Below are 21,568 nucleotides of genomic sequence, written 5' to 3' on the forward strand. Positions count from 1 at the left end.
TTTATCTTATCTAAGATGAATTTACATATTTTTATCTCATCTTTATCTAGCTAATTTTAAAATCATCTAAGCACAACACTGTATATATGCGACCCTTATTTCTGCCCAAGCCATTCTCATTATATATACATATCGATATATACATATATATATATACTATACAATATAAATTAATATATAATAATATATATAAATATAATATATATAATATGCACAATATATAATATTATATATAACTGCTTGACTATAATAATCTTTCATATTCTCTCGTGATTAGGCTTCCGTAACACTTAATTTAATTGAGATTTCAGAAAGTTATTAAATTAGTTGTAAATAATAATTAAAAATACAAATACAAAAAAAAATAGAAAATAAGATTTATCGATGATGATTTATCGCGCAAAAACTTTGAATAAAAATAGTAAATGCGTCTATATTCACATGTCGATGTTAAAATGATTGCAATTTTGTTGTGACGGTTACAAATGCAAACAGCAATAGTTAAATCTGACTCGAACATTCATCACCCCTCTCCTCCTCGCCTTTCGGCCGCGGGCTTTTGTCTCTGACAATTGCATTAAATGCGCATGCACGGTTATTGCACAATACTCGTTCGTTTCCGAGAATGTGCTCGACATATGCATTCGATGATAACAATACCGCGTTGTGACATAGGTGAGCCTGCATTCACCTCCTTCAATCTCAATGAATACTTTCGCGTATGTCATAAATTACAAAAAAAAAACAATATTTGGAACTCTGTATAGGATAACAGGCATGCGACGAATACCGATGTATTTCTATCCGATATTCAGTCTATTCGGCGAATTTCCGCCGGGATATCCGGTAAAATCGGATGACACGATTCAACATGTGTCACGAAACACTTTGTAGTTGGCAACAAAAATGCGAAACGTTTCTAGCGTTTCTATTGCGCGCGCGCGTCTATATATAAGTCCCGTAATAAAGTAAAATATGAATCTTTCAATATTTCTATATCTACAATAAAAGAAATATTACTATTAATACATTACGTAAGACATTACACGTTTCGCGCCGATGTTGCGTCTTACAAAAGCCTCTTAAATGGCCTAGGAAGAGTAGAGAAGAAGCGAAGAGGCGCGTTGGAGGACGTTGTCTTGCCGTTCTAACGATTAACCATTGTAATGGCACCGATCTATGCTAAATACGGACTATTATCGACATGACATCCTGCAGATCTCGGCCTCACGATCGGCACGAACACGCGAACCATGACCTGGGTGTAGCCTGGCCGCCTGCAATCGTTGCGAAATGCGCGCACGGCGCCACATCCGTTGGTTATCTCGAAAAAAGAGCGGCGCAAAATTGCATTCGGACTTAGGAGCGTAGAAAAATTGATAGATATTAGATTCGAATGTTTCTTTAATTTCCGAAAACAGGCCGATTTATTTATTTTCTTCTTATCTAAAAAGACTCTTATTTCTATTATTATTAATTACTTGCTTCGAAATAATAAGACTTTGAACGCGATTTATAAAACTTTTTTATAATCTCTCCCCGATTCTTACTCCCTACAATTTTTAGATCTATTTCTTTCGGAAGAGTAATGAGTAATAAAGTCAAAAATTCATAGAAATCGAGTCGCGTATAGTTGCAAGAATGATCTGATTGCGGTAACTACTGGAACCGATGTCCATTAAGAAATATATATGATTCACTCGTAACTTACATGAAACCGCTGATTCGTCATTCACAATGTTGTAGCGGTCAGAGTTCTTATTCATATGCCATTGTTTTATCAGCTTCGGAATTTAATTTCTCTGACGTAAATCGCGAAAATCGCGTTTACACAATATACTATTCGTCTTGTAAACGTGAAAATCAAATAGTCGTTAAACATGAGGTGCGAATAGCGGGGGGCACAAGATTCTAGGATCGGAGAAAGAATTCGCGGGTTCGTGAGAGAGCAGCCTTTCATTGCCGTCATTTTTCAATTATATCCCTATGGGATTATAGCAATAGCAGCGCACCTCGATACAGCTTCCGAAGCGCAAACCCATAATTTTAATCGCCCGTATTTACCTTCGTGCTTCCGCCTATCACGCTGCTGAATTCCTTTCTCATAACTTCACGATTCTAGTCTTTACAGATGCGAAATAAAATTCAAAATGAGAAATGTGTGTGTTTGACAAAAATGTAATCGTATTTTAATCTTTCATTCCAAACGAGTAATGTAATTTGTCGTACGGAACCGTTTACCGAAATGCATTTATGAATAATAAAAAAAAAAGAGAGAAACGTATTCTATATCACAATTGCGACTACAAAGAATACCATAAGAATAATATTACTCGATCTGTTTTCCAATTTTTTAAAATATTTTTTCGCTGTCGGTTTCTCGCAAAAATGAAAATATTTCTATCTACATAATAGCTCTGTAATAGGATTACTTCTACATATATACACTGACAATGAGAGAATTTTCTCTTAGAATTTACTCTGAAAATCATGGTAATCATAAGACAATATGGTATGGAAAGAATTTTATAAGAATTTCTCTGATTAATATCTATCACAATAAAATATAAAAATGTTTTTAATATTTTACTAAACTGCGTATAAAATTAATCAAACATATTTTATATTTTATTGTAATAGATATTATTATTTTTATTGTGATAAATATTAATCAGAGAAATTCTCATAAAATTCTTTCCACACGATATTGTCCCACGATTATCATGATTTTCAGACAATAGAGAAAATATTAGGAACAAATATTAAATATTAGGAATAAGAATTATTTTAAAATAATAAAATCGAAAAAACTCTGATATAAAAATACAAATTCGAGTATAAAGGACTACTAAGGGCTAATAAACTACTAAGAGTCCTTTATACCCGAATTTGTATTTTTATCTTAGAGTTTTTTCGATTTTATTATTTTAAAATAATTCTTATTCCTAATATTTAATATTTATTCCTAATATTTTTCCTATTGTGCGCAGGGCCTAAATTCGAAGAGAAAATTCTCTCTGTGTAGGTGTATTTCGTCTTAAGAGAAGTTTAAAAAAAAAACCTTTGCACGATCGATCCACGTCTATCCCTATCGCGAATATATCCTCAACCGCGTTCGTTTTCGCCGTGGCTCCCTCGACTCCGCCATTAAGTCTCGAAGATTATTACGGACAACGAGAAGCAATTATCCGTACGAGAAAGGTGAGCGTGCATGCGCGAATCTTGCTGCAACTCTCTGAAAGTGCATCGAGCGCGAACCGCGGCTTACACACGAGGCATGTATATGATTGTGTGCGCAGCATGCATTCGTTATGCAGTCCATAGTTGTGCACTTCCGGCTGCGCGCGCCGGATGTTGAACCCCCTGGAGAACTCCTCTCTGCGAGACGGGTAAACGCGATTTATCGTCTAAGGGTGATATTACATTTATCGTACGACAAACTTTTTAAGCTCATTGATTGGCTACAAAATAGAGACTTCAGAAATTTTCTATACTGCAGCCAATCAATGCGCTTAAAAAAGTTGTCGTACGACAAATGTAATATCGGCCTAACGCGTAACGTTATCGCCCCACATTTTCATGGTGACATTTGCAAAATGCGTCGTTCACTCCCCTACCTTGTCGCGAAACTAATATTGTTTAACTTTGCAACTTAACGCTGGTGCAACTTCCTCTCCTAACGTTGCATGCAATATAAAACTGCGAGATATAATTCTTCGACGCCAGCCATTGTAGAATATCAAGAATTTACGAGCTATATCTCGCGGAAGGAAAGAGATAGCAGTTGATAATGTTTCTCCTTTTTTTTCTTCTTTTAAATCGCGGTTCAAAGCACTTCGCTAACATATTGCAGTAATATTTTTTTATTATTTCTTTGTATGTGAGCTGCTTCGTTTCTCCGTTGCAAAGATTTAGCGGGATACTTTTTATTCTTCGAATGCGCGTTATAACTAAACACAATAAAAAAATACCGGAAAAAATGCTTTAATTACTAGCCATTTTTTCACAGAAGGATATAAATAAAAAAAGAGTAGAGACAACAGCAGTTTTTATTATTTCGTTTTACGAGTTTGAACGATTTTTCTCACAGTCAATGCTCGATAAGAAATTTTTATTTCTTGTAAGCTTCGGGAGAGTTCAACTTTAGTTATCTCGGTGTAATCGAACTCTTTCCTGAATCTGATAGATTTCAGTGAATTTCATGAGAGAAAGAGAGAGAGAGGCAGAGATATTTTTGTATCTTGTATCTAAAGTTTCAATCATAGCATAGATTCATATTTCTCAAAAACTTTCCAAGAAATAAATGTAAAATTGCTTTTGTATCTATTTTCTATGTGTCTCAACAGTTTATGAAATATATATATTTAAATGTTTATTACGTACCTTCATTATGCACAAAAATTAAAACTAATTTCTTAAGGTTATCTTTCTTTAATTTATGCAATTAAATATTGGCTGAAAGCCGCATATTATAATTACTGTGATTGTCATTATTATTAAATAGCGTGCCGTGATCAAATACGCCCACTCTGTCTACCTGATGTAATGACATCGCCTACACGATATTATGTACATATTGTCGAAATTTCAAATATACTCTCTTTGAAATTGAGATCTGCTTCATAAATCTATAATCATGTAGTATAACAGTAAACGCCCACGAAGTGTATGTAAGAATTTGCCGTGGGAGAAATTCTTAGAGTTCCAAGTGAATTTCAAGACATGGGTATTCGAATAAGTAAAGCATGTCGGCGCTGACGTAAATGCATCTTCATCGAAAATGCAAAGTCAATATATTTATGCTTACACAATACACATCTCTTCAATTCTCTTTTACGCGAGAATAATTAAATTAATAATTAAAATCGTTGGATTTTGAAGAAAATGTTAATAGTCGACGACTGTTAATGAAAGTCAAATACGCTCATTTCGTACCCTCATTCGTTTACATATAAATAAAAGAATTAAAATAAAAAAGACGTATATAAAAATATTTTATATAATAATATAATGAATAATGAAAAAAATTACCACTGTTGATCGATTATTATTATTATTATACTTTTGAGATAAACAAACGATTATAATTAATACATATATTAATAAATAAAGATTGAGCTTGGTATCTTTATAATTAAAAATTGAAAAATATTTTTATTTATATTTAAAATTGTTCAAAATTTGTATGTGACAACACAGCATTAAAAAATATTGCTTGATGCTTATAATTATAATCCTACAATCAGTTATCTTTTATAAGAATATAACTCTAATTTAATACCGATTTTTTAATGTTATATACCTAATAAAAAGATCACGTTTAAGGCTCCTGGGTGCTCACCGCGGCCATATTGGATTGTGACGTCAGAGGCGAGAAAGCACACGCTAAAAATTCTTAGATGCCATTTTTTAATGAAAAGATATTTCGATTAAACAGCACTTCAGATGGCTTTAGCACCCTCTTAAAAAACCCCGAAAACTATCCTTTTCCCTTTATAATCAATCAACATCTGTAAAATGATCGAGATATCAGACTTTGACATGCGGAATGACTGCGCATGTGCAAAGACCAGACGGACTGGGCTTCATAATATTACATTTTACAGCTGTTGATTGATTATAAAGGGGAAAGAATAGTTTTCGGGGGTTTTTAAGAGTGTGCTAAAGCCATCTGAAGTGCTGTTTCATCGAAATATTTTTTCATTTTGAAATGGCATCTAAGAAATTTTTGCGTGTGTTTTCTCGCCTCTGACGTCACGATTTCGACGATAGTCGGCAAGGAGCCAGGAGCCTTAAACTCAAGTATTTTCACAAACTGTCCAACTTTGTTTCCATAAATTTCTTTTGCATAATTCAATCGTCGTTAAACAATCATGGCTAGATATAATATTATGGCCTTTTAAAGCCAAGAAATATTAATTCAAAACTCTTTCTCTCCTTCTCTCCTCGTTATTGTTAGATTTCATATATACTCTTTTAGCGTCGTAAATATCAGATTAACCGGTTCGTAAGCTTGAAATGTGCAACGGTCTATTAAAGACATGTCATAACCATATACCGTGACTTACGTCAATGAATTTCGGCGGCTGTGGTACAATTCTCAGCCCGCGGCGATTACGATGCATGCAACGATTTGCTTTGTAAGCGATAAAACGGATTGAGTTACGATTGTGCGGCTGTTGTATATTTGCTCACAAACAATACGGTTGACGTTGCGCGCTCATATTTCCCTTTCCTACCTGAATTATGTTCTCGAGCTCCTTTGGTGGACATTTTCATACCTGACATTACATTACACGCAATTGATATCGCGATTTGAACATATAATGATCATAGAAAGGATAGCTGTTTCTCTCGCACCGTGAAAATGTTCGTTTATGTTAATGACATCTGGACTATTATTCACTGCATTAAAATAACGAAAATTATCTTTCCCATAATTATATAAAAATTTATGTATTGAAATTATAAAATTAAACATAGGTATCTATAATTATAATATCTTTCACATACGATTGTAGAAAGAGATATTATGACCGAAATATATTCTAGAGATAATTTGTGACAAAGGAATTAAGATAAAAGTGACATCAAAACATTTGTTTAATGTGTTTTTATATTTAATCACTTGTTTGGAATTTCATAATGTCTAACAAATTAGTTTTAAATTACTTTTCACGCTCGTGTAAATATCAAAGTAATTTTAAATTACATTAAGTCAAATTACTTTTAATTAATCTTGTCGCACTATTATCAGATTTATTATCAAAAATATGTTTATTAGAAGAAAACATTAATTATTAGCTATTAAAAATTTGTTAAAAAACTAGATATATTACAACATTACAATTTCGATCGGAAAACACTTGTTCGTATCATAGCTATTCGAGAATCTTGCGAAACAAAGACATTTTGAGACGTAGACCGAACTTGGAAGGGTATTTCATAACTCGATGAAGAACCTAAATGAAGATTCCTTATGATAATGCACCGTATTCCGTTACGTACGAGGCTCCTTTACGCCGGTGAACGAAACTCCCGCGTGCGCGGACTATAATTTTTAGAGAAAGATCACATATATAGAGAGCGGGAGCTCACAATCAGAGGAGAGGGAAAGAAAGAAAGATAAAGAAAGAACAGGGTGAGCGAGAGCCAGGTAAAGGCCGTTGCACTCCCGGGCCCCGGCATATAGCGGTACCTTATGCTTCTCTCTTTCTACGCACGCACGTGTGTATACACGCACATATACCACACATCGCGACATACTCGTTCTATCGTTATACCAGTCGGCCATGACGCGTCATCAATCGGATCTGACATGAGAACGGCGGATTCCATCGATCAACGATGGTTCCCGAATGTAATGTGGTCGAGCAGGGAAACCACGTGACTAAAATCGCAATTAAGAGCCTCGTTTTACATTGTGTTATCTCGGCTAATAATTTAGCTTCTACAAGTTTCAATAAAAGGGCGCGCGAGTCGTTAAAAAAGTTTGATAATGCCAAATCGATCGCAGGAAAAATTATCGCCTGTATGAATATAGGGTTTAATTACTGAACTAACGCCTATAACTTTAATTTCGCTTACGTATATATGCAAGAAAATTGCGGTCGTGTAACTTTCAAGGTGTACTATAGATTTAATCTTTTAATTAAATTTTTATCTTTTTTAATTAAAAATTGTTTTACATAGTTTGCGGATAAATAATCTATCTAGGAACATGTGTGACAGCCATGTATGTATACACATGTGACTATGTAAATGCAGCTTAGATTGCAACATGCCCTTGCATGTATACAGGGTGTCCCATTTTAATCTCCCCAGGCAAACATCTAGAAAAATATGGAAGATACGGAAAAATGTTTGAAAATATGGACTTAACCTTAAGTGACCTATTGAAGGTCAGGTCAAGGTCATCGATGTTTTCTTAAATAGAACCTTGTATTTTTTATTGCATATTCTTGTAGCCCTTGTCGAGACGTTTTCAAAACACTACCTATTGATGTCTCTTAGGCAAGCCATTCCCAAGATACGAAGCTTCAAAGTTGACATATCATCGGCATTCGCATTATTTAATGTACATACACCGCCGGGAGGTTGTTCAGTCAAATTTGTACATCAAGTGACTCTAAAAAGGGCAGACTTTGTGTGTATGTGTGTGTGCTTCTTTAGTAAAACTTTTATCTCTCTTTCTCTACCATTTTCCCTTACATTAAAATAACCAGAAGAAAAATAATTAGAGAAAAGTTTTACTAAAGAAACACACACACACACACCCACACACACCCACACACACAAAGTCTGCCCTTTTTAGAGCCACTTGATATACAAATTCGACTGAACAACCTCCCCGCGGTGTACATTGGATAATACAAATGCCGATAATATGTCAACTTTGAAGTTTCGTATCTTGGGAACGGCTTGCGTAGGAGACATCAATAGGTAGTATTTTGAAAACGTTTCGACAAGGGCTACAAGAATATGCAATAAAAAATAGGAGGTTTCATTTAAGAAAACATCGATGACCTTGACCTGACCTTCAATAGGTCACTCAAGGTCAAGTCCATATTTTCATCATCTGTCCCCCTTCAAGTCCTACAACTTTTGTCTGAAACATTTTTCCGTATCTTCCATATCTTTCGAGATGTTTGCCTGGGGAGATTAAAATGGGACACCCTGTATATGACACACGTGTCACATATACATATATATGAATCTAGATGAAAAAAGTTTTGTTTTTGACGAGTCGGGGATTTAACATCTCGTGAACAATACAACACAATTTGACGAATTTTGCGCGAAATTTTATTACACTCGATTGCAACCGAGAGAGCTTGGACTGATGACTTGATATTGTAAAAGTTCGCGATAGCGTAATTAATTTTGCAATTTTAAAAATTGAAATAGAAAGTGACGAAGGAAATTTCACTTTAATCTCTAAGTAACTCTAATAAGTTTAATCTCCATTTGAGTAACGAAATAGATTGCTTCACATAGAAGCTTAATTAAAATAATCAATGCGACTTGTAAAAATCAACAACAAAATTACAGCAGAGATGAGTTTCTATTAAATTTATATTCTGAAAAAAAAAATCGATATTCGATATTTCGCGAAAAGAAATCTATCAGAGTATAAAATCGATCGAGAAATATTTTATTCCTAATATCGTCAATATATGATGACAAATCATAAATATTACGAAATGAAATGCGTATAATAAAGAGACAGCTTGCCGAAATATTGCGTAACCATCGCTCCGATTCAGCGAGCAACAATGGCACGGTGTTTTTCGTCGAGGGAAGAAACCGAGAGAAAGAGAGAATGAATACGTGTTAGCGGCTTATCGAGCCTATTATCGCGGAACTTTTCCGTCAGAAAGAGAGAGAGAGAGAGAGAGACCCGTCTCGCCATCCGTAATTAACAGCTTCCCTATACGTCGCGTCCTCGCGTTACGCACGACGAGAGTGACCGCACGGGCGTGTGCGCGTGCGTAACAGTACTCCTTGCCACCTGTGAATCCGCACGCACCTGCGAAACGTCTCTCTCTCTGCGAGAGGGCTCCTACCGCAGGTGACTACACTGAGAGAATTTTCTCTTAGAATTTACCCTATCGTGGGACATGAGAATTTCTCTGATTAATATTTATCACAATAAAAATAATAATATCTATCACAATAAAATATAAAACATGTTTGATTAATTTTATTATGCAGTTAGTTATAGTAATATAAATATAATATATATATAAATATTAATCAAAGAAATTCTTACATATAAAATTCTTTCCATACCATATTGTCTCACGATTCCTATGATTTTCAGGGTAAATTCTAAGAGAAAATTCTCTCTGTGTACATACCTGGCGTACCTGTGCGCGAACGTGACCGTGCTTATATTGTTGTAGAGGGTGTCCCTGAAATAGGTCGCTAAACTCTGGAACACTTCTGCTCTCTAGGCTTGAGGTCATAGGTCAGAAAACTTTCGTCGTTTTCGATTGATAAGTTCACCTTTCGCGATAAGAGCTTGCAAGAATACTTTAAGACACTCGTGCAAGTGAAGGATTTTTCTTTTTTTTAGAAATTGTCAAAAATTTTCTCTCGCAGCAGGATGTATCTATATATTGATGTATATTTCATAAAAATTATTTACGGCTCTCTCTTTCTATCTTTGTCTCGAGTGAAATATGCGGCCAAAGCTGGTCGTCTATTTCAAGAACATCCCGTATATATAAGCGCATCCGCGCCCGATATTTCACGGCGGCAACATATGGTAGCGGACACCTGCTGTACGCACGAAGCATGCGTTTCACGTGCACACGTATGCATGCGTGAGTGCGTGAGTGCATATAGCGACCGCGAAGAGTTTATCGAACGACGACGAGTGTGGGAGCGCGTCTCTTCTCGAGACTCGAGACGCGCGCGCGAGACTTTTATTTCCGCAGATTTTTCTCTCTCTCCGGAGCGGGGTGGAAGAGAGCTTCTCCGTGGCGCGGTCGCATTATTCCTCTTTCCACGATGCTCCTCGATATGCGTGTCTACACACGGAACACGAGAACGAAGAGAAGCGGAGAGCCGGCGCGCGAGACAATGGCGGTGAGACGGGGAGAAACGATGGGAATCGGCCGCGTATGGGAAACGCTCTTACACAGGCGTAACACGTTGGTTTCGTGTTCACAAATTTCAGCGAGAGACACACGTCTCTTAGGATTATTACCCTGTTAGAGCGATAATCGCCAAGAGTCGCGTCGGTGATGGCGATGATTACCGGGTTGATTGGTAGCGCGATATTACTCTTCGGCTATGTCAATTTACACGCGGAATATATCGCATGTATTATGTGCGTCGTGTTGTATATTTATAGCGCGAGGAAACCGCGCGTTATTGGTTTCCGAGAGAACCGCCCGTATATTGAGCAACGTCCCGTCTCTCTTCGCATAGGTATAGTTCCTTGAAACGCGCTTTTATCTCGCGGGATATAATGGATAATGACCATCGCGACGATGTCTATTATGCAGCGCGAAGTCGAGAAAACGATGAGCGTATATATGTGTGGGCTTGTTTGATCGTATACTTCAGTCACTCGAAGCTTGAACAAGTCCTCGTCATTACATAAGATGGAGATTTGCGAGAGATGGTTTACGGTACTCTTGAAACACACAGGTGGTTCTCGTATACGAAAGAAAATTCGTAGATAGGTATTTTAAAAATATGATACTCTCGATATTTTTTAGTTTAATCATAATAATTCAATTGGAATTTTTTTAAATAAATATAAGCGATGTATAAAATAAACTGAAAAGAAGTATAAAATAAGAAGCTTCGAAATTAATTAAAGTTACTCTACGGAAATTTTAAATATTTAATAATGAGGATATAATTGACACCACACACTCCCAAATGATCACGCGTAAGGGAGAGAAAGAGAGAGAGCGTCATGCGTGTAGTAATAACGATAGCGACATACGCACGAGCGACAAATTGCTCTCGTTAACCAGGCCGGAGGAAACATCATTAACGCGATTACGCAAAGAGAGTGGATGGACTTTGAGAGCATCTCGGTGGTGGAAATTGCGTGTGACTAGAGGAACGCCGACGCGTTAAGTCGAAGGCCGAGACTGTCTAACTCCGGAACGTTGCCGGAATTATTAGCAGCATATAGAGAAGAGGGAAAAACGGGTCCGAGAGGTGGGAAAGCGATGTCTTGCTGGAAAAAAAAAGAAAAAAAAAAACGCTGGAATTAACTGACTAGATAATATACATAGGTACGGGAAGTCGGCTCTGAATTGGGTCAAACCTTTACTATATACTCCGGTAAAATCGCACGTTCACGAGAGAAGGGAGGAGGGAAAGGGGCAATCACCGGCCGGCCGGCCGGCGCGCGTTTTCATTCTGCTAGACTGATATATGAATGAACAGTAACGCGGGGAAATATGTTTCTCCGGCTCCTCGAACGTTTATTTAGCACGCTCTACTTGCGCCGCTCGATGGCCGCGTCCGCGAAAGAAGTAACGCAATAACACACGCGATAATGCGTGCGTTCCCGCAGAATCCGTAGAACACGTGTTTCTCGAGATGTGTTTGACGAAGAAGCGATAAATTATAATAAGGAATCGAGAGGGAGGCTTTTAATCGAGTTTGTTGATGGATGTAATTTGCATAACATCGCGATCGTGATGTCATCTTCATATATGGCGAATATTTTTCGCATGCGATTGATAAAAAAAACGTAAACCGATACAACTGTCTCAGAACTTGGACATATATTGTCTCGATTAATTATACGATGATACATGAAGAAAATATATTTATGAATTGCCATTAGATACTTATTGTTAGATACGCAATTTTTGTGAAAAAAAAAATATATATATATATATATCGGATGTCCCATTTTAAAGGACCCACTCAAATATCTCAGAAACACTGCGTTAAATCAAAAAATGTTTCCTACAAAAGTTGTAGGATTTCGAGGGGGACATAACATAGTAATATTCATATGACCTTGGGCGGCGTCTCCAAGGTCAAGTGAAGGTGAGAATAAATTTTTTAAATGGAAACCCATATTTTTTATTATAACATCTTTTTCTACTAATTAATTTGAACAACTTTTATCTGAAGCATTTTTTTATTTTCTTCAAAATTCATTCTCACCTTCACTTAAGGTTAACCTTGACTAATCTTGGAGACGCCACCCAAGGTCAAATGAATATTACTATGTTATGTCCCCCTCGAAACCCTACAACTTTTGTAGGAAACATTTTTCGATTTAATGCAGTGTTTCTGACAATGAGATATTTGAGTGGGTCCTTTAAAATGGGACACCTGGTATATATATATACACTGAGAAAATTTTCTCTTATTGTTAGAATTTACCTTGAAAATCATGGTAATCGTGGGACAATATGGTATGAAAAGAATTTTATGAGAATTTCTCTGATTAATATTTATCATAATAAAAAAATGATAATTATCTATCTATTACAATAAACTATGAAATATGTTTGATTAATTTTACTAAAAGTATAGTTAACTAAAAGTATGGTAAAATTAATCAAACATATTTAAAAAATTCTTTCCATACTATATTATTTCACGATTACAAAAATTAAAATATTAAATATACATATAAGCTATAAAATATTAAAATAAATATAACAATAAATAATAGCATTTTAAAAATATTCTTAAACGAATGCTTGGACTCTTAAATGGCTGATTTATCGCGTTTAGTAATGAAATATGATTCTTACGGAAAGCTAATAGGATTTTTAATTTATTCATGTAATCTGTAATAAAATATTTTGAAGGGCGATGCGTTGTTATTCTCGCGTCTTACACGTTCAATCAGTTAGATCGTTATCCCGGATACAATATCGGATTTGTTCATTTATCATGTACGAAAATAAATTCAATCTAGCGTAATCTAACGTCCTTTGACGCATAATCCCGTTACGTGCTTAAAGACCTGCATCGCTAATTAGTGCACCGACGAAACAAGAACCTCTCTCCACTATCGATTATTCTCGCGAGAGATGCGCGAACGTAATATACAAGGCGAAATATGCGACTTAACATTTCCTATTACCTGTCATGCGAAATAATGTATCGCATATGTCTTTCACGGAATATATCGTAATATCGCGAGAAGAAAAGTAGTAAAGTTGGCCTTAATTATAGGAGCACCAACGGTCAACGTTAATCCAATTCCCCTTCTCCTTCTTTACTCCCTTTATCTTACAATTAGTACAGTAACTGTATTATATAAGGAGATACGGCAATTCGAGATTTCTTATTATTGTATATACGATCTCGTTATTGTATACGCGTTTAATTAAAACTTAATTAAACGATACTTCTCCCTTTTCTCGGCGCAAGTCTTAGAAATCTTTCGTAAGACGCGAGCATATATATTATATAAATCAACAAACGAGTTTAATTAACAATCGACCGATTCAAAAACTCGCTCTGAGGAACCTATCCGAGACGTCTTCGTTATAAAATATTCTTATTCGTCACGTGCGGAGCGAAAACTAAAAAAAAAGAACAAAGACAATCGCGGGGTCGGGGAATCCCGCGAAGAAAGAATTCGGTAGCTCTTCGGCATAGCCGCTGAATGAGTCACAGCCTTAATTGATAAAACCGATCACGTCGCTCGTGACGTCTGTCTGACTCACCGTCAGGATTGGTGAAGTATCCCCAGGTGGGTGTCGCGGTGGCCGCCGCTTGAACGACCAGGGCGACGACGCTGAGGGCCAGGGCGCCGGCGGCGCCCCGCGCCGCGATCGCGCGCTTCTCGCTCCGCTGCGGATCGGTAGTCGTCGTCGCGACCGCCCTCACACCGCCCTGACGAGTGCTCGGAGAATCGGTTGCCATTCTTCATGCCGTTCGTATATTTCCTCTCCGCGAAGCGTATCCTCTCTCTTCGTAGATCGCGATGACAGGTCGCGAAGGGTCCGATGTTTTTCACATCGATCTTCTCCTGGATCTTGTTCCTTTATCGATATTTATAATGTGCGATTTGTGTAAGGATTAGACGTAGATTCGAGAGCGATATTCGTCGATGATCGATTCTCGCCTCGGAGGTATCGATTGATTACGGGCAGATTTAATTTCACCGGTACTGGGTGTGCAACCTCCGCTATGGCGCGACCGGAAATTAAGCGCCCCGAGCGTGGTTCGATTTACCGCCGCGGGTATCGATTTTCCTATAGTTAATATCGGTCATCGCTCGTCGTCGTTGACGGAACGACCAAGTGTTCATCGATCTTTCGCTAATTATTTCATTAACTTTGATCTCGTCAGGAAATCGTAGAGTAATATTTTCCGGAAATGAAATTTTACCAGATCGACGATCGATCTTTTGTTTACTTTATATCAGGTTGCTCCTCTATATAAATGGTCTTTCGAACCGATAGGTCTTGATGAGAAATGGAGTATTCGCAGATTTTGATCCTGTTTGTCTTCGCGCGTATCCTTGACTCTAACCGGAAACTCCGGTGATTCCAACTGGTATCAGGTCGCGCCTTTAATCTTGAAGTCACACGGTACGTCGTAGTCGTCGTCGTTGTCGTTGCGGTCGATAATCGAATCTCGCGTTAGCCGCGTAGTCGCGTACGCACGCATGCAATCGATAGCTGGTGCCGGTGAGAGAGCGAGAAGGAACGTCTAAAGGTGGTTGGGGGAGGGGGTGAGCAGGGGGACAGCGGGGGCGAACAAGGTGCGGCGGGATGAAGGAGAATCGCACGTATCGGATTAAGCGTAATTCCACATTCCGACGTATGTGTATGCATGGGTCACTCCGTTTTTTCTCTCGCTCGATCTTTCACGTATCACGTAGAATCTTGGATGTATCGCGCGCCAAGTCTTTTCTTTTCAGGGAAATGTGTGTGTGCGCGTCTCTCTTATTTTATTCTTATTGTATCCAATTCTTAGATCCGTGTCGTATATTTTTGAACGTTGAAATCGGAGGGGATCCTTGTCTCCAAGATAAGTGTATATATGCGTTTTCTCTCTCTCTCTTTCTTCTTCCCGCTATTTCTATCTCGCGCACCTTTATCATCTGCATACGTATTATATCTTCCTCCCTCGAAAACCCTTGGCGAAGGCTATCGTTTCCCTTGGCAGCGGACTCGGAACCGGTTTTTGCGACGTGCAAAGCGGCGTTGCTAAAAATAAGATATCTCTCTTCTCTCTTGGTCTTCCTCTCACCGCCCCTCTATCTTTCTCTCTCTTGCTCGTCCTTTCTCTCGCCCTTTTTCCGTTTGTCTTTCCTCTTCACTCTTTATTATCCTCTCCGTCCGCGTTCCGCTCCGAACGTTCCGTCTCGTTCGTTCCAAGGAACCTTCCGGTGCGGGGGGAGGAGAGGGGGGAAAGTCGCCGGCGCGCTAGATCGATCCTTGGTCGATCCCGACAATCACCGTCCGATCGTCGACGGGCGTTCGATTGTCAAGTCGTGACCGTGGAAAGTCGCGAGTCTCTCCCGAGCATCAGGCGCATCCTTCCCTCTTTCCCTTTCTCTCTCCTTCTTCTCCTGTTTCTCACAGAAAAACGCGGCGCGACTTTCTCTCTACATCGTCGTCGTCGTCGTCTTCGTAGAACGAATTGGGATCGGCGGCGAACCTGTCTACCGCGCGCGCCGCTCCTGGTGGAGGTCACGCGTTGCGTCCGTTAGGTTGGATTGGCTGGTAGCTGCTTGCTATTCACCGAGTTGACTATAGTGCCGCTATAGTTATCGATCGCTCGTGGATACGCTCGCTTCATTTCGTGCCACGTCTCGGCAGTCCCGAGGAGGAGTTTCGCAACGTTCCACCGTTACACTCGCGTTCGTTCATCTATACGTTCTGTCTTCCCCGCTGCGTTACATACGGATGCACTCTCGACCAGCGGCTCTCGAGTTTCCCGCGTGCACTCGGTTCTCTCTTTCTCTCTCTTGCTCGTCCCGATCACTTTCGCCCCTTTCGCGTGTCACCGTGTCACCGTGTATGTGGGTCGCGCGAGGCGAGTCGTCGTCGCGGGGACATCGCACTCGTCGTCATCGGGTCGATTTTCCTCGAGAGGGTCCGAGAAGGGACGAGGATATTATTCTCGGACGCGCGACGTATCGCTACTAGCGAGCACTCGCGAGCACTCCGTTAGTCGCGGCGCGATCACGATGTGTGTCTCCTCCGCGTACCTGCTGCTGCCCGCTCGTGCGCGAGTAGTCATGCATAAAGGAAGAAAAAAAGGGAACTATACATATACGCATATACGTAGTACACACACACATACACATGCACAGTCACTCGCGAATGTTGCTATTCACACGAGAGCGCGCAGGAAGAGGTGCGCGGACGTAACGAAAAAAAAAAAATAAAAAAATAAAAAGAAGAGGATGTGTTTGTACTTGCGCGTACAAACTGACCGATGCACACACACACGCGCGCGCGCACGCATGCACGTACGTACGTAAGTAATAATAATAACAACGAACCGAAGAATACGGAGCGTGCGTGTGAATATACTCGAACGGGTGTGTGCGCGCGAGCGCGGGAAGGAAAATAGAGAGAGAGAGAGAGAGAGAAGACGCACTACACGCGCGCACGGGAAAGGTGACAGGAAAGAAAGAGAAGGACGGAAACGTGTGCGCGAGCCTGCGCGCTGCGCGGCATACTGAGGCCCGATGCCGAGCGACGCGGCCGAGCTGCCCGGATCGCGCGCGTCTCTCTCTCTCTCTTTTTCCTCTCCTCCGGTTGTGCCGTCTTGCTCGCCCGCCGCCCCTCTCAAGCGCGTTCTTGTCATTATACTCTCCACTCATGACTTTGCGGCTCTCGCTTGCATTTTGCTGTTGCACTCGCGCTCTCTTACCCTCTTCGTCTCGCGGATGTAGTAACTGGGCGATGTGTAAGGTGGGTTTTATTTTAGCAAGGAGGGTGAATAATAAAATATAAAGGGGGGCATACGGTGAATCTCTGTCTGATTGATGTATTTTGATCCCGACCTCATTTCGATGTATACTGAATGAGGCGGTTATTTTTATCACAGATTTCGAGATAAATTATTGCATCGATGTGCAAAAAAAAAAAAATATTGTATTTCCAGAGAAAAACTCTGCATTTGTGTGATTTATATAAGTTAATGCGTATCTGTATTTGTATTTATATTATAGTATTTATAAATTCTAATATATACTCTCTCTGCTCTCTCTCCTTTTTCTCTCTATCCACTCTTTTTAATTAATATTACATAATATTACTATATTAAATTAACAACCGTACTCCAAAACACATAAAAATATTTATTTTTTAATTAAACCTATATTATATACGCAGAGAGAATTTTCTCTTAGAATTTACCCTGAAAATCATGTATATATATATATGTATATCTATCAATAATATCTATCACAATAAAATATAAAATATGTTTGATTAATTTTACTATGCAGTTTAGTAAAATTAATCAAACATATTTTATATTTTATTGTGATAGATATTATTATTTTTATTGTGATAAATATTAATCAGAGAAATTCTCATAAAATTCTTTCCATACCATATTGTCCTACAATTACCATGATTTTTAGAGTAAATTCTAAGAGAAAATTCTCTCAGTGTACGTATATCTCTATTTCTATTGCGTATGAGTTATTAATAAAATTTTATTCTGAAAGTTATATAATAAAATTGTAGATTAATCAATCAACTCTCTGTTTGTATGATAAAATATTATACATTACGTTAAAAGGAAATTCTGGTTTTATAATATTATTCAAAACCGGTTCTTTACTACAATATACTTATTCTTTAAAATTTTATTTATCAAGTTATATTATTTAGATATCAATATATAATATAAATATAAAATTTACTTTTTAATTTGACTATTTAAATCTCTCTCTCTCTTCTCTAGCCAATTGTTCTATATGTAAATTAAGTTATTTAAAATTTCATCTCTTTTTCAATAGTTATTTGAAATTAAACGGGTTATCTCGATTAGCTTTTATATTCACCGTCGACAAAAATGATGTCGTTCAGCCAAACGACTAGTTCGGGAATAAAACTGACATCAGCTAGCAATTCTTCTCGAATACGGCTATTAGAGGACATGGCATGGCGAATCATTTCGCCGCCTTTTGCAATTGCGTTAATGTTTAAATTGTCGGTGCGTTTATACATTTTTGCACGAACGTGCATTGCGTTCTATTTAATTTAGACTAAAACGCGAGAGCGTCTCTTTGTTCGTTGACGCGGGAAGCGAGCGCCATTAAAATAGTTAAGTGAGCAGTTATGCTTTACGGTATGTAATAAGTCCAAACTGACTACTTCCTGACCGTGGAATCAGTGAAAATAGAGGAATCTTTAATGTGCCGAGAAAATATTATATAGTGTCGCGTGGAAAATGTCGCAAACCGGCTCGATAACCGGTGCGTGCGCATTTTTCAAATTTCTCCACATCTTTATTTTTATTGTAATTTTAAAAGCTTTCCTTCCTTATCTCGTACAAGGAGCTGTTGATTGAATGTCAATATCATATATCCGTGTATGTGTGTAATAGTAGATTTTTTAAGTTGTCAAAGGAATATTTTTTATAACTATAAAAGATTTATATAAAAAAAGAATACATATAATATATATAATATTATTATATATTATAACATATGTATATATATATATATATCAGATTAAAAAAAAAAATAATATGCAGCTTGTCCTACATACGTTTGTTTGCTATAATAAAATATTTTTTATTGTCGCGCATGTATTGCATCAATGTTCCGATTTAATCTCGTTATTGCGTCATCTTACAGGACAATATGCGTGCGTGCAAGACGGTGCACAGTGCAATAAACTTCGACTTAAATTGCGAGATTTTATCCAGATAATATTCCTGTTCTTGAATTTCGTCCTACTCAAGTTTCGAGACGCAAATCTGTGTGAATTCTTAAAAACCTCTAATATTAAGTAGATCTATTACGCGGATAAGCTCCTCCCAAAAGGGAGTGTTTCAAAGTCCTCGCGATCGATATCACTTTTCGCACTTTAGCATAATTTATTAATGTTTAAATGCAAAATGAGATGATTTGGGACGATGCCCTTTAAATCTTTTATTCATAAAATCGGTTGAATTGAAGATTGGTTTGCATATTTTAAAGATGCGGGAGATGAAAGAGAAGCCGAAGCGTCAAATTAATGAATGTAATAATTCAAATATCGAGTTAAGTCATTCCGAGTTAAGACAAATCTTATCGCAGGGCACGTAAAACTCATCTCTTGTACAGATTAGGGATGAGCGATGTATTAAAAAAAAATCGATGCTAAGTTAATCGATGTTTGAATATATCGATGTTGATTAATCGATTTTTCACAAAAAGTATCGATAAATCGATTATTTAAAAAAAAAAACAAAGCATTTTTATATTGTAAAAATAGTTAAGATATTTTTATAGAGGAATAACGCAAATTAATGAATATAATTAATTTTATTTACTCTTTCGTTAAGAAATGAGCACAGCGCAGTTAATTACTAAAGGACCTAAAGGTACTATTACATTTGTCGTACGATAAACTTTTTAAGCGTATTGATTGGCTGCAGTATAGAAAATTTCCAAAGTCTATATTTTGTAACCAATCAATGAGCTTCAAAAATTTGTCATACAACAAATGTAATCCTAGCCTGCGAAGCACAATGTGAGTTATGTAGTAAATTCTGCAGGTACAAAAAAACTTTTTATTAAATAGAAAATAAATAAAAAAAACATTGCGCGGCGATATTTTACATAAATAATCGAACATCGATGTATCGGATGAGAAAAACATCGAGTAGATTAATCGATTATTAAAAAAAAAAACTATCGACCATTTCGATTAATCGGCAAACATCGCCCATCCCTAGTACAGATTAATTATTTAATCTAATCATATCATAGCGAGTAAGAGAGAGAATAAATTGTAACGTCTTCTTGGCGTTACAATTTATTACATTTTATATGTACCTCTTTTCTCTCAGTTTATTATTATACATGACGAGATTTTTTTTATAAAAACAGACATTTTCTTTATGCTATTTTTTAAGATTCTTTTTGTTTCTTTTTATATTTCGTCTTCTTCAATATTACTTTACACATATTAAATCATATAATTAAGTCTAACTGTTCTGTAATAAATCATAAAGATGATTAATTACAAAATTCAAATCTAGCAAATTTTCTCTCTTGGCAAGGATCTACTTTCGGGTGTTCGTTTTTGCCGATACAAGTTAAAATGTAATTTCCGTCTGGGTTTTCGTAATTTTGACCGAAACTGAGCGCCATATAGGACTACGTTTTGTATCTCTCTTATCTCTCTACCTGCTATCTTCTTTTTGCAAGCATAATTATCCCGGTGCGGTGTGCAAAATTTAGAATACACATGGTGTTTCTCTCTATCTATCTCTTACAGTACTCTTAAGCCGTCGCTGAGAATAAAATAAAAGCGGACAGGAGTGATATAATCTCCATTAGACTTGGACGTAGGAATGTAATCAACGTTCTATTGTTTCGCGGCTTTATCAGGAAAGTCCATTGGCTGTTTGATAACGTACGATGAAGGTATTTCCCCTCCGTATCGATGGAATTCCCGCATGCCGCAGGTAATTCAAATTAACAGCGCGCGTGTACAGAATACACCGACACAATTAAGGGCAGGATATGCGGCTGGTAAGTCGCTAAGTGTGTATCCCTGTGTATTTAGACTGTCACCCTGGATAAATCTATGTATAAACCTCTTCGCGCGCGGCTCTCGGAAGCTATTCCGAAGCGTGCGCTCTCGCTATCTCTCTCGCTTCCGCTTAATGTGTTTAATTAATATAATCGCAGCGTTCTATTTATCACGTCATCGAAGGCGTGGCGGAATGCACTCTGTCGTATCTTGCAATGAAATTATGATTTCCGATGACGCTCGGGGCAATAAACTTACTATAAAGGTCCTATATGATACTTACGTTCGAACGCATCAGGATCCGTTTTATTTCGATAAATCTCTATCGAGTAGAAAAAAGCGGGATAAAAAGAAACCGCAAAAGAGCGAATGTCGCGCCTTCGGTCATGCTTTTT

General features: G+C 37.6%; 1 protein-coding gene across 1 annotated transcript in view; it reads right to left on the reverse strand.

Moving 5' to 3' along the window:
• The window catches only part of LOC145941001 (uncharacterized), a 49,991-nt gene extending 32,830 nt beyond the window's left edge, over window positions 1-17,161 (reverse strand). The window contains exon 1 of the mRNA XM_083046742.1: window positions 14,175-17,161. Coding sequence (XP_082902868.1) covers window positions 14,175-14,373 — 199 coding nt within the window. The 5' untranslated portion in view covers window positions 14,374-17,161. The remainder of the gene's footprint in view (window positions 1-14,174) is intronic.
• Between the last annotated feature and the right edge of the window lie 4,407 nt (window positions 17,162-21,568).

The sequence above is a fragment of the Prenolepis imparis genome, unplaced genomic scaffold (genome assembly GCF_030444845.1).
Source record: "Prenolepis imparis isolate NDT839.2.m4 unplaced genomic scaffold, iyPreImpa1.0 SCAF_1, whole genome shotgun sequence".
Taxonomy (NCBI): Eukaryota; Metazoa; Arthropoda; class Insecta; order Hymenoptera; family Formicidae; genus Prenolepis; species Prenolepis imparis.